The following is a 14,728-nucleotide window of genomic DNA, read 5'->3' as shown; positions in this document are numbered from 1 at the left end:
AAGGAAATTTGTGGACAAAGGACCTGATGTGAAATACGGTACTTCTGAGGATCATGTTAAATCACATGTGAAATTAAAAAATGCTCTTATTTTTCAGAACTAAGTGCTGAATAAATCTGTTGTTTTCAGGTCATGTTAAATTTTTGTTATGCATTTTAGTCCTTTTTGCTCATGCACAAGTATGCAGTGTCTCTCATTACAGATGTACCTCGCGTTTTCTTCCCCTGTGGTGTCCTCTGTGCATATATAACTGCAGGGTGTTTTAATTTTAAATGTAAATTCCAGTTTATTTTGTACAGTATTATACATTAACATGAGTACGGGGCTTCTTTGGTACATGCTGTTGACCTTATAACCCCAGAGCCACCCAGACAGCGCTCTGCTTGTGGGCACGCGATCCCATCGGCGTTTCAGTGGGTCCGTGGGTAGAACGGAATGCCCGGCGGCTCTGTCAGGCTGAACTTGGCGGCCGCACCACGGGTCCTCCCGCCGCGGGCTGTGCGGGGCCGCAGACGGCTTCAGCTCCTGCGGGTGGGAAGCGGAGCACCGGCACGACAGTTCGTTACGAAGCTGCGGCATAAGAAACAAGAGCAAAGTACGGGTCTTCCTTTGCAGAAGCTTTCATTGCACTCCAGGCAGTAAGCACGTAACGTTTAGCACGGGTAAGCTAAGCGCTGCACTAGGCTTTGTTAGACGCGGAAGGTTAGATGTGGTTTGTTTGGTTTTTACGCCAGGGAGGCAAGATACTTGAAGGCAAACGCTGTATTCTTACAGGGAGTTTCTGAAGATATTGTCACATCACATAGGTCTCTGCGACAAAATAAAACAAAAAATACGTTGGTCAGCTACTTATGTTTCTCAGCGTTTTCCTTGAAGAGAACCTGTGTCTCTTGAAAGCCGAGATCAAAGTAACTGTAAGCTCCCGGATAGGAAGAAAAATTGCGGAAAATTACACAGGTTCTTTTTATTTTATTCAAGGTAATGGACAGACAGGGAGAAGGAACAAGGGGAAAATGGAAGCGGCTCTGAAAGATAAATGTTTAGAAATTCTTCATATTTGAAAGAACAAGCCTGTCTGTTTTGGGGTTTTTTGCTTATACTTCATGTATTTGCAGTAGTTACAGCAGTGTTTTACACTGGAAAAAGTAATGATGTTAACATTCTTGTAAGAAGAGATTGCCTCAAATAAAACTTCAGAGGCAGCCGAATGAAAGAAGAAAATAAGGTTAAAATATGAAGCTTAATATTGCCAGGGGGCATCTGGTGTGTCAGTCAGATGAATGAGGTAAGCTGATTTATGCCCTACAAACTTTAGCCAAGGTGTTTCTGATGCCAAAGCGGGTTTAATAGACTGCTGGCCTCCCACAGATCAGTGCGAACTGCAAGGGAGACTTTGCTGAGGTAGAACTGCAGTCATGTGTGTCTCCGTTGCCTGTGAACACTCCACAGCTCCCAAGCTGTTTATTTTTTTGCCTTTTCCCTTTCTATTGATTTTTGGTTGTATTTTCTTTGCCAGTTATAGTCGGCAAATGGCCGAGTAATAAATTTATATTTCCAAGCTGTAGAGAGGATTTGATTTAGCAAATAATTTTTACCATTTGGAGCAGTTTAAAATGAGTTTTCCAGTTGCCTTTGCAGTTATTTTCTCCCCTTTTATTCCGTTTTGCTGCATTGTCATGCTTGTTGTCTTTGATTCTCGGAAAGCGATGCTTTAGTGGTGACAGTGGGATATTGCCTCATTACAGGCTTCCTTGCCAGATGAGTTCCCTTAGTGCCAATTACTATTCAGCGGTGGATGCTGCAATAGGTCAACCTGTACTTTTTGCTAGTCATTCTTTTTTTTCACATGCATTGCTTCTGTCTAAAGCACTTAGAGGCAAATTGTGCTCCTGCCTTGGTAATTGGTCGCTCTGCTACTCAGGGGGGACCGTGCGGGGGGGACGTAAATATTCTCTGGATGTTTGGCGCTCCACAGGGACCACTAACCTGGTGGTAGGAGGCATAGGGCCAAGGCCATAGGAGATCATCAAAGGCTAAAGTTTCTAACTCCTTAGCTGCTTTGCCTCCTGAGGGCCAAATTGCTCCTCCACCTTTTGCATTTTTCCTACCCTCTATATTTAGCCCAGGTGTAGTGCAGAGATTTTGTCTTTCAGAGCTAACGCTTTGACCGGTTGAGGCAAACCTAAGGGTGGTGATAACAGCCTCTCCCAACCACAGGGAGTGCTCTGAAAGCAAGTGCTGCGAAAACTGGGGGAGCGGAGTACTGCGGTAACGCTGACGGCGTCGCTGCTCCTGCCTGCTGCGGCGCCTTTCAATCCCTCCTCGCCCCTGGGGCTGGTGGTGGCGTGTGCTCGGGCACCGGAGCTCACGAATCCAGTGTGAACCACGGGAAAATCGGACGGCGAGCGAGGGCTCCATCTCCCTGGTGGCTGAAAGCAGCTGTGTGGCACAGCACAGCAGCTGGAAAACGATTTTGACCTGCAACTTTAATCTGTGACACTCGTCATTTAATTGAATATGAAGATACGTATGACAGAGCTGGGAGTTAAAGTTTGATGTATACTGGGTGTTCTCTGAGGCACCGTGCTGAATTATCTTTCTTTGGCTGCTGGTGTTTTAACCCAGCATGGCCTAGGGAGACTGCAAGGTCATTTTCACAAGTAAACGCCTCAAATCTGTAGTGTAAAGCCGATGCAGGAGACCTTTGATTGACGGTTAAACAATAAGTACATGTCTCTGTAATCTTGCAATAAATCTGTTTATGCTATGTTGTTTGTGTACCTAATTATAAATGTGGAACAAAATTCTCTGTTAGCATAATTCCTGTGATGCCAACAGAGCTTTTCATGCTGGGAATTTAAGCTAGTTGCAAAGTTGGTTTGGTCTAACTGTGAAGATACTAACGACATTTTTTGAAATACAAGTAATTTTGAAATATAACTAAAATGATGGTTTAAAAGCACATGTGGGCAAAGGCACAACTGATATACAACACTGCCACAATATCAATATGACCCTGCTAGTGTAATTGAGAGCAGAATTTTACACAGTAACGATAACAGCATCCCAATTTCCTTTCCCTCTGATGCTCACGTCTGAGTTGGAATTTAGCAACAGGTCATTAAACTGATGGAGACGTAGCATTGGTGCATCCTGCAAAGACAGTATTTTTCAAACAGAGGGCCGTACTGGGAATATTTACTTGGAAGTGAAGGTTTAGCGCCTCTGCATACGTGTAAAGAAACAACTTCACCTCGGGGGGGCCAGGCTATCCTGACCGGTGCCCGAGAGGGCTCCTGCCCCCTCCCAGGGCAGCTTTGGCCACGGCTCAGTGGCATTTGTTGCTCTGGCTCTTGGGATTCCTCTGCAAGGAATAAACCTGCCTTAAAGCAACTGGTGTTTGGTCGGTTGCTTTCGATTTTGCTGCCTCAGAGAATACCTTTGGTTATTTTCTTCATTGCTTCACAACAGCTCTAAAGCAGAGAGAGAATTTATCAGTGACACCGAGGAGAAATGGGAAGAAGTGAAGGGAGAGATTATGTGAGCCTTTTTAACACAAAGAACTGTAGTATAAGTTAAGAAGATTATTTTATCTTTGGCTTCTCTGACAGGTCCCCTGTTACATAAGTGTTCTGCTTTTTCAAGTTAGGTATTGCCTAAATGTCAGTCACAGCCATTTCCTGAAATAGGAACACTGAGTTTATTTAATCTGGGGGGTTTAAGTATTTTCCATTTCAGAATAATAAATATATAAGATAAAAGATCTCTTCTATGTAAATGCTACATTCTGGGAATATACAGGAGTATGTTTAGATATACTAAAAAATTCTTAGTCATGATTTTAAGAGCAAAGCTTTGATTTTTGTCCTGACATTGCTACGGCAAACTTTCATGTCAAAAGAAACTCACTGAAGTTGTTGATTCATTGGGAAAGGGGTGAAATGTCATACTCTTAACTACATCTTTTCATTTTCCAAGCTCCTCCTAGAGAACTGACAGAAGAAGAAAAACAGCAAGTTCTCCATTCAGAGGAATTCCTGATATTTTTTGACCGGACAATACGTGTAATTGAGCGAGCTTTGGCTGAAGATTCAGACATCTTCTTCGACTACAGTGGCAGGGATGTAGAAGAGAAAGATGGGTCAGTCTGGCATTTGTTTGTTTTTGTAAAACAACCTTTATAAAAAGAATTCCAATGACAGGCAGCCTTAATTGTAAAATTAAACAAAACAAAATAAATTTATAGTTAAGAGAAGTTTAAAACCTCTCTGTGAAGGCCTGGGTCACTTTGTTAGCCTAAATTATTTTGTAAAATAGCTTCACGTTGTATTGCACTGGGGTTTTTTTTGGTTGATGTATTATGCAGGTGGCTTAATATCTTGTTTCTTCTTTTTGGGATGAAATTTCAAATTCTGAAGAGAAAACATTAATAACTGAAATAGATAAAGGTGCGTGTACGCATCTATATGTAGACGTGCATGTGTACGTTCCAGTGTGCTTGTATCATGATATTTTTACAAACTCGAATTGCTGTTGTTTATATTCTACTACCGCCTCCGGTCAGTAATGGGTCCCGCTGTGCTACGCATTGTGTGGATGAAAACGATGGTCTCCCAAAGTGTTTGCAATCTAAACGCGTAAGGCGAGAGGTGACAGGTTCTGTACTCAGCAGCTGATACGGGAGTAGAAGCAGCAACACTTGTTAGTATGAGAGGAAGTATTTACATTTCAGCAGCTGCGTATCCACTGAAGCCTCATGGCAAATCGGTAGCTGTGTTGCACTGAAGTTACTTACTGGCGGTTACTCTAGAGCATCGCCCCTGTGACCGGCTAAACGCGCCGGTGTGGCAGCGTCGGACCAGCTCTGAACTTCAGCTCATCCTAATGGTGCCAGCAGGCACCTGCCCTCTCCGTCGCTGGGAGGAGGTGCTGTAACTTTACGATTTCAGGAGTCAAAAACAAGAGAGATTTGGTTACAGCTTGGAGGTGAAGATTCAGAAAGGGGGGAGGTGAATACCAGAGCCAGGTTCGGTCCTGAGAGACAGAGTTGGCAGAGGTGGCCCAGGCTGACCCAGAAGAGTCAGGCAGGCAGTGGGAGATTAAGAAATGTGGTTTTGTGAAACAGATGTAAAATTTGTTCCTCGGTGCAGATTTGTTATCAGCAAGACAGTCAGTGAGAGCAGCTAAACCAAGGTGGCAGAATTCCCCAGGCTGGGCAGAGATTTGAGAAGTAGTAGTCAGAAACTTTTTCATTGCTTTTCACAGCGTGTGAATGCTGGTACTTCAAAAAGTGTCACTTTCTTTGAATTCACACAGAGATGTTCAAGCAGGAGCCAACCTTTCTTTTAACCGTCAGTTTTATGATGAGCACTGGTCAAAGCATCGTGTCGTCACCTGTATGGATTGGTCTCTTCAGGTAAGATGTGAAGGCAGGACATATGTTTCCATATCCCTTCCAAGATCTCCCTAAAAAAATACACCCTGCCTCAGTTTGCCCTTCGCTCTGCAGAATATTATGTTATGTTTTAGCTAACAGCAGGGCCCTGAATCAGCGAATGCATGTTTCTCCCCAAGAATGAGTAGTGGGCAATAATGAAGCTGTCATTTTTTTGTATATGTTACTTGGTCTTCAGAACTAGGATGCTGTATTAAAACTATAGGTTAACAGACATGCTAAGATGAAGGAGTCTTTACTTTTCCTCCCCCCTCCACTCTGTCAGCACACGGAGATTTTTTTAGGACAAAAGGTTTAAAATTAAACCAATTAAACATAATTTACTAAATATGTGGTAATTTATTTAATAAATAATTATACGTAATAATATATAAAATCAAAAATAAGAATAGCGAGGAAGAAAATTTATTTTTCTGATATACTAAAACTCAAAATGTGAAAGTATCTGAACACGTTGAAAAGACTGAAAAGAGGTCTTTTGAAAAATGCTGGGTCCTCTCCTCAAGCGAGGGAAGAGGAGGCTGCAGCTGCCCAGGGCGCATGCTAAAGCAGCGTGCCTGGAACGTATCCAGTTTCTGCGCACCGCAAAGCATTGTCATATTGCAAAGTAAAACTCGACGATAGAGTTTAAGCTTAAGCTTCCCAAAACCAATACAGCCGCATCAGCAAAGCACAGGAAACCAGGTTAATTAGTTAATCCGTTGGAGATCTGGGATTAGCACACACGTGCATCACCCCAGGTCCTGTCAAATTCATTCGGTCCCAGCTTTGCTTCAGCCACCCTTGTCCTCTCTGCGTCGTCCCTGTCAGCCTGTCCCTAGGTTCCAGCCCGGAGCAAAGCAGCTGGTTTCCCTGGGGAGGAAACCAGGGAGACTCTGCTCCAAGGTCCACAATACAGACATAACGAAACTGCTCCAGGAGGACAGAGGCTTGAAAAAAGCCAACGCAAGCCAGCCTGCCTAGCCGGCCCCGAACCCAGCCGCAGGCATGCCCCGGTGTGCCCAGAGCCCTGCTGTAGCCTGCTGCGGGTAGCCAAGATGCTATAGGTGTAGCTCGGCCCAGGGCTAAGAGCAAGCTTTGCTCAGCCTAATCTTAGAAGCAGCCACTCTTTCTGCACCGTGTTAGGTGTTGCCTGTGGAGACAGCACGTGTTTAAGGCTGAGTACGTAAATGGTGCGTGCGGGCTGGGGAGAGGCAGTGGATAAGGAGTACGGTGACTCTCACGTCCTTCCAGAAGGTCTCTCCTTCTCCTTGAAATGGCAGCAGCTCTGCTTCCATCCCTCTGGGTGCTTCTCAGGTAAGGTGGCAGCTGACAGCATGGAGGAGGACGTGGCAGGCAGCAGGGAGGAGCTGGAGGGTCTCAGAGCATCACCAGTAGGTTGTGCTGGTCCGGCTGTCCAGCTGGGTGTGGTGCACAACAGCCAGCTGCAGAGAGGCTTCTTGTAATATCCACCTCACGCCCTGTGTGTGAAATGAAGGATTTATCCCTTTGCTTTCAGACAAAATATCAGCTTAACAACAGGTATGCACTGGTGTGATGTGGGTGGCCTTTAAGCACATACGGATTTCCACAGAAATCAAATATAAGCCTGAGGAAACACTTATCTTAGGTTGTTCACTTGTTCAGGGGCTGGAAATTACATGGAATTCTTATCTGATATTTTCCTAACAGGCAGCTCTTACTGTATTCCCAGGGCAGCAAGAAAAAAAGCCGCCTCAGAAGAACACTGCCAAATGTAACTGCTCAGCCCCTGGGGCTCGCAGGCATGTTCTGCTTCCCACCTCTTTGTTCCAGGGTGGCCCCTCCTGCCTTCCCCTCCGTTAACTCTTCACGCTCAGCTCCCTGGCACCCCAGCGGGGGCTCCTCCATGCCGGAGGGCTTCTGCGTGCCGCCTCGCACTAGCCTGGGAGGAGGACTTGCCTCCTCTCTTGCCTGCTTTGAGGTGTATCGTGCAGCAGGCGCTGGAGCCGGACAGATGTATTTCACCTAACCGCTAGCTCCGCTTCTCACCCACGCTCCAGGACATGGCAGTGTCCAGTATGCCAAAGGATAGTTTGAATAATCACGGGAACTCCTGAACACATTGCTCAATTTTCTGCGATAAAACTGTTGCTGCAAAACAGCCTGGAGGCAAATAGAAGCTTAATCAAACAAAGGACCTTGATGCATTGATTAAACAAGTTATTCTGTTCCCAGTCACATGTAAAACACAGTCCCAAACATGTGGGATCATTCACACCATTAAAGCTAACCCACTAGCCCCTTGATTCTTTCGCAAAGCAAAAGGAAAATGGCTTAGATGCTTCATCAAAGATCTAAGGGAAAAGCCCAACAGACTGGTTGTAAGCGTAGAGAGTGGGATCACCTTGCTCTGTCCATGAGGAGGTAACTTAGCTCATCTAAAGCCAAGAAAACCACAGTCTCAGGGATGCTGCTGTGTCTATCTTGACTCCAGGGCGCAGCCTTGAATGCTGCTTCCCACAGCACCATTTCCACCTTGTTTCCAGTTGCAGTCACAGGACAGATGGGCAGCTGGTGCGGACCGCAATTGTGTAAATGCAAGTAGATTGAATGAAGCCAGGAGTGTGCAATGCCAGCATGGATTTAGGATGCTGCACGTAGCTCTGTCTTTTTAAGAGTCAAAAAGCCTCATAATGGTGTTGCCCAGCTCCGTATGACGCCAGCGTCTGTGTAAACTTGAAACTGTATTTCCAGTCAGATGGATAAACTGTGATTGCAAAACCTACATATAGGCCAGCAAGATTTGAGTCAGTGTTTGCTTATGGCCAGACATGCTGCCAACCAGAACATGTCCGCTACACTTTCCAGGAGCATGAACCAACCCCAAAGTGCCTCTAAACTGGTGCTTCAGACCTGGTCACACACCCTGGCTGGCTGCAGTCATGCCAGCGGAAGGGCTTGTCGCTTCTGCCTGCCAAAGTATCTGCCCCTTCATGGCTGCAGGCTCACGCGAATGGTATCTAACCTGTTCGGACAAAAAGAGATGGCCTGGCAAGAGCCTACTGCACACGCTGTTTACTTGGACCTGGGCCAAAAGCGGGATGAAGAGCTTCAAAGGAGAAGCCGAGCTCACTGTTCAGAAGTGGTTGCAATCTCTGTCGCAGGAGAGAGAGAGAAGAGCGGGGTGAGATGGATGAGGGCAGTGAAGGGCAGGCTGGCACAACTGTGGCCAGAGAGGTGGTGCTCAGGTGTGGGACTAAACCACTCTCAGGTGTCCCTCCGTTCTTGAGGGAGAAGAGGTGATTGGCCTGCAGCATGCTCTAAACCCCATGCAAGTGATTTGGGTGCTAAATTGCCCTTACAAGCTGTGCCAGCAGCCAGGGTCTGCCAGGATGTAGGTACAACCCAGCCAGAGCCACCCCAAAATGGGAAAGAGGCAGTTATAGTAGTCATGTGTCGTTGCTGGTTCTCCCACACGTGGGTCCAGGCTCATTTGGAACAATGAGCTTGAATAGAAAAATCATCAACTCCATGATGTATTGTCCATGGAAGTGTACACAAAGTGGGAAAGAACAGCTGCTGATGGAAAAAGTTATAGCTGTGCGCATTATTTCTTCCAAATTTGACAGATTTTGAGAGCAGAGAGGTTCAAACCCCAATGATAACGATATAAAGGTCGGTGGGTGGGTTTTTATTTTTAAAGTGCCTGGTGTAGACCAAATTCACAGCTCCCAGTAGCACTATTGGCAGTTTCTTTGTCCCATTTCCTTTACATCTACCAGCTGCACTGTTCCCCTATAAAGCGGTGAATGGTTCGGTGGGAATTTACCTGCGAAAGGCAAAGAGTGACAACGGTTTGTGGAGATCACCAAGAAATTTGGAGGGAAAGCATTCCTAGTTTACAAGAGGAGGGTGTGGGTCCTGCCTTAGGCTGCTGGCTCGTTGGTCTGCAGAAGCCACCTGATTTTCTCTGGACATACCATAAGGCCCGCTGCCTTACTTTGACTATTTAAGGGGAAGGACAGAGGCTACTAGAGGTGCCTAGTGTCAAACATGTGTGAGTACAGCACTGGGTGCTATTGATTAAGCAGAAAGTAATTGATGTTTTGTGGGCAAATTGTTACTTCTCATGGTGTTTTGAAACGATACAATGTCATCAACGGAATGTGAAAATCTTATTTTTCGTATATGATGTCATGTGTGTGTATGTGTGTGTGTATATAAACGGAGCAAATACATACATGTGTGTTGCATATCTACTTCTATACATCAGTGGTTAATGGGGGTACAAGAAAATATGGATCTGATTTTAGAGGACTCGTTGCATCAATGTTCCTGAGTCAGTGGAATTCGAGGTCACCCTGTGCTTTACAAGATGACCTCAGCATCTTGCAAAACTGAGCTTCTGCAAAGAAAATGTTTTGTTTGCTATTTGAGTCATCAAGAAGAGCTTTCGAGTTGATTCTATGCATAAGTGAATGGGAAGAGTGCATAATGAAATGAGAAAGAATAGTTTACAGGGATACTGAAAAAACTGTGAATTTCAGAATAAGAGCAAGTCAACACTATGGTCACAGTGTTTTTATTATTAAAACCAATTAAGACAACATTTTGTCCCTGAAGAAATGGTTAAGAAATCACATTACAATTGCTCAAGCATTCAGACTTTACCTCTTCCTTGCTTTGCATTCCCTTTATGAATACCCTGCTAGTTGTCTTTTCTGAGAATTACCTGCAGAAAATAACATTGCCTTTGTGATATCTGAAAATACCTGATAGAGAGCAAGGAGCAGGGGTTTTAAAGATGTCAGGGATGAGTACCAAGAGGAAGCTGAATGATTGGATTTAGTGTGTAATATAATTAAAATCAGATATTGCACATGTAGTGTGAGATTATTTCTGCCTAATTTGATTTTGCATAGGTCCTTCATCATCCAGGTTATTTCATTTGCTTTTTCTTTTTTATTTCTAGTACCCTGAGTTGATGGTTGCATCTTATAACAATAATGAAGATGCTCCACATGAGCCTGATGGGGTAGCCTTGGTATGGAACATGAAGTTCAAGAAAACCACACCGGAATATGTTTTCCATTGTCAGGTAAGACTGAAGAAGCCATTCATTTCATGCTAGACAAAACAGAGTTTACTACATGGTGCATCTGCCCACTGTTTATACGAAGAGGTTGAGGTTAAAAATAGACATTTTTGGAAAAAGTACAAGCAGCAGTCCAGTGTTTTTAGAAGGCAACCAGCCTTCTCAAACAATACTGAAAGCCTGTCAGGGCTGCATGTCATTCTTTGTCTATTTGAAACAGTCCCTAGGAGATTTAGTTTTTAAAGCCCCTGCACTTATGAAGTAACTGTGGTGTACCACTTCCTCATCCAGGCAGCAACATATGCTTTCCCACCCACGTTAGCTTCCTCGCATCCTCTGCACTCCCTTGCCTTGGTTCTGCTCAGTATCATGTTTTGCCTTTAGAACTGGGAAGTACACTTTACGTTTCTGGGCATGCATCTTTCTTACAGCTTGATAAAAACAGTTTCGATTACAAGGACTACTCCACCAACTCCTGTTTGACTGTCCTTTAGGTTAGCAAACCAGTGTTTCACTTCACTCAATGCTACTTTATGACCATACTATTTTAGAAGTTTATGGACAATGCAAAAATAGTCAGATGTTTTATTTCTTAGGTCTGTTTACACCTCTTTTGCTTTCGTGTGTGAAAAGACACAGCCTTGTATTGACAGAAATGTTCTGCTCATTGGCTCTATCTCCATCAAACCGTCCAAACTATGGAGTAGGGCTTGGGCCAAATTTCCAACCTCTTCGTTAATATCCTTCTGTGGTAATTAAATACAGGACAGTGGTATTCAAAAAGCCATATGGAAAAGTTTCAGCAAATAAAACTTAACAATCAGAGATTAGTAAAATGCAGATTATTCTGCGGTAAAAATTGCTTCTCTTGGAAGGATATGTATTACCTGGCTAATTGTGTAAGCTAAGTGTCATTTTACATTTAAGGACCAAACATCTTTTTGAACTAAGTTTATGTTTGGACTTGGGTACATTATCAGATGTAACATAGTGGGAGGGAGTTGCTGGAATTGAAGTTACTGCTTCAACCCGATTAAGTAACCTTTAATTCTGGGCATGTTTTTCTAATTTGCTATACTGAAAAACAACTTCACAAGGAGCCTAGGCCTGCACAGCAAATATGCCATACAGATTTAGATACATATATATGCATGTGTGTCTGTGTGTGTATTACCTTTGAAATGAGAACTTGTATTTTTCTGGATATCATATTCGTCAGACTGATGTGTTCTTTCAGACTGCTTAAGATCTTAGCTCAGATCCCATGCTCAAAGTCTTCTAGGATGTACACGCAGCTTAGTGTTTTAAACAAAATATTCAAGGGAAGAGATTGCCCATTGCATTTTCAGGAAGAATAATCCTTAAACTGGATTGATTTTGCAAGATAATAAACAGATTCAGGGTAGCTCTTCTGAGTACACAAAGGGGAGATTGACTACAGTCATAACTGTGCTCCGTTAATTAAAAATTCTATCTAGTTTTAAAAGTAGGTACACTTAAACAGGGGAGGTATGACTCACTAAATTGAAAACATTGAGGCAGGCTGTACTCTTCATTAGAAAAACGCACATAGGACAAAGTGGTGGCCAGAGATTTGTCCTGGCTGAGCTTCTATCTAATTCTCCCATTAAGTTGGATGTCCCTTTTTTAGAACTGGAACCTTAAAACCTGTGAACTGAAGGACACATATGGCACTGTGCTTTCACAAGCATCCTGAATTCATCATCTTTCAGATAAATGAAATCAGTTCTTCTCTCCATGGGAAATATCTTTTTTTTTTTGTCAAACTGTCCACACATAATTTGCATTATAAGTGCGTTATGAGTTGGAACCATGTTTGAACCACCATTATGGGGCTTCTGACATGTGGAATATCTTGCATCTCAGATCAGATGGGGATACCCACATGAGATTAAATGGGGAAGCAAAAAGCATGAGACTTGGTCTCTTGAATACAGGTTATATTCTAACTGACTCAGATGGAAAATAAGAAAGAAAAATTATCTTAGCTCAGAGTCTGGAATTCAGTTCTGTAGATCATCATGTTTTTCTGTTAGTTAGTGGAAACCAACTGTATTATTAGTCAGCCCCGTATCATTTATATTACCATTTTGCAAGAGAAACATTCCCTTATTCAGTCCTGATTCGGTCATTTCTCCAAGTCTTCTGTGAGACAGGCCCAATTTTTCTTCCGCAATACATGACCTTATAGCATTCCAGCCCAGCAGCTAGAGATTAACCTTATTGTTACAGCTAGGTTGCCCAGATATGACACAGTACTTTGAGTATATTTTCCCAATAGACTTCTATTTTCCTTTCCAAAGACTTTCTGTAAAAACTTGGTCTAAATAAATACTATATGGTGCTGACTAATACACCTTTTGCCTTTCAATTTTTGGGCTCACAAAGTGAGATATAAGCAAGCAGAAACTCATTTCAGATGTGAGTGTCAAGGAATTCATGAAAGCAAATTCTGAGAAACCAAATCAATAAATAGGTTTATGAAGCCATTTCTGAGGACCTTCTAAGAAATCCTACCTCAGGAGTTCTGGTAACATCAATATAATAGATATGTGAAACACCTCTGGACAGCTAAAGAGTTGGCTGAACTTCAGCAGGTAGAACTTTAGATACCTATTGTGCACATTTGGTAAATTCTTGAAGCTAGGAACCGTAATGTTTTCCTGTCTTTCCTGGTATATTATACAGATTTAAGTAAGAGGATTACCAAGTTATTTCTTTACCTCTTTCTATCACTTTTTGTAATCTTATCTAGGATTATTGAAATTGGCATAATCAGAACAACAGATTTCCTTGTGCCTTTGCTGAAAGCTGCCATAACCCAGGGGCTTCAACTGAAGTTGTCTATCAGCCATGGCATACAATGATGCAAAAATCTACAAACAATGATGTTTTCTCGTAACTCCAATCAGCAAAACGTTTGATTTCAGTCCTTAGATGTGAGGGTTGATGTATTCTGTAAATGTTTATCTTAGCTGTTGTCACTAATGATTTTACTGTTATGAAATTCTCGTCCAATTTAAAGTCACATTAGATTGTTGGCTCATTAATACATGGTAGGTGGTAGTAAATTTCATAGTTCTACAATATGTTGTGCTACAAATACTGGGTTCAATTTTAGTTAATATGCATTAAGGGAAAAATGACTATCAGCCAAGTGGACTTGTTTACTCATTAATCCATGTGAACCGCCATGTGATCTATCAGATCCTTTCTAAACAAAACAGTCCTACTGGCTTCTACTCTCTCCTCCTGTGGAATATTTATTTTCTTCTACTTGTTTTATTTTTGTCCTTCTTTGGGATTTTATATTTCTACTTTACTCAGTGATGTGCTGACAGTATTTTAGCTGGGACTCCCACAGATTTTTTCCGTTATAACTCATCATACATTTCTTCACCACAAGGTTAGAAATGCAAAAACATGGAAGAGTGAGAGATTGGGCAATTTGTTCATTTGTTTTCCTATGCAAGTAAACGAATGTTGTCTCAGAAGCAAAATCAAAGTGGAAGGGTGATATCATTTGCCCAAGGAATGAACGCTCAATGCTTTCCTTAGGTAGAGAGGAATAAATTGAGCATGCAGTTAACACTGCAGAGTGCAGACTTGGAATGTCCTTGTAGGGAAGAGTCAGGGATATCCTCTTCCCCCACGCTGGAGCATCACAAACTTTTGGTGTAATCCAGTGCATTCCAAAGGCAAAACCCAAGCCTTTCAGAAGTACTTTATGAGGCCCTGAGGATGAGTCATCCATGGTTGGGTTGGTTTGGCAGTATCCAAAGAGGGAATTAATTCCAGCAAAGACATGGAAATCGCATTGACTCTCCCTCATTTTGGTGGGAGAATTTAAGCAGTAGTTCACACTGCTTCTCTCAGCTACTGTTCTGTGTTTAGGTGGGGGTGACAAAAATGAAAATAGTATGGCATAGTTATTGATGATATGACTCAACATGAGCTCAATCCTATATTGATTTATGCAATGCATGGGGCTGGCCTTGTACGTGAACATTCTTGTACTATTGATCCATAGAGTAGCATCAATGATATTTCTCAGTCTTACTCTTTTTCTTAGAAAGCGCATGTCTGTGACCTGTTTTTTCACTGAACAAACAAATAAAAATCTACATTACCCATTAATTATGAGGATTATTTGTAATGCAACGCCCATTGTTTAAGTACTACTGTTCATCTTTGCC

The 14,728-nt window shown here is 42.8% G+C and overlaps 1 protein-coding gene across 4 annotated transcripts in view; it reads left to right on the top strand.

The window, feature by feature from the left end:
• The window catches only part of DYNC1I1 (dynein cytoplasmic 1 intermediate chain 1), a gene marked incomplete at both ends in the record, with an annotated part of 176,827 nt that overhangs the window by 91,776 nt on the left and 70,323 nt on the right, over window positions 1-14,728 (top strand). For all 4 annotated transcript variants that reach the window (XM_081996291.1, XM_081996289.1, XM_081996290.1 and 1 more), the window contains 3 exons: window positions 3,979-4,141; window positions 5,317-5,416; window positions 10,389-10,514. In XM_081996291.1, coding sequence (XP_081852417.1) covers window positions 3,979-4,141; window positions 5,317-5,416; window positions 10,389-10,514 — 389 coding nt within the window. The remainder of the gene's footprint in view (window positions 1-3,978; window positions 4,142-5,316; window positions 5,417-10,388; window positions 10,515-14,728) is intronic.

This window comes from Phaethon aethereus, assembly GCF_964289735.1.
Source record: "Phaethon aethereus genome assembly, chromosome: 2".
In the NCBI taxonomy this organism is placed as follows: domain Eukaryota; kingdom Metazoa; phylum Chordata; class Aves; order Phaethontiformes; family Phaethontidae; genus Phaethon; species Phaethon aethereus.
This window is presented reverse-complemented; position numbering and strand designations above follow the sequence as displayed.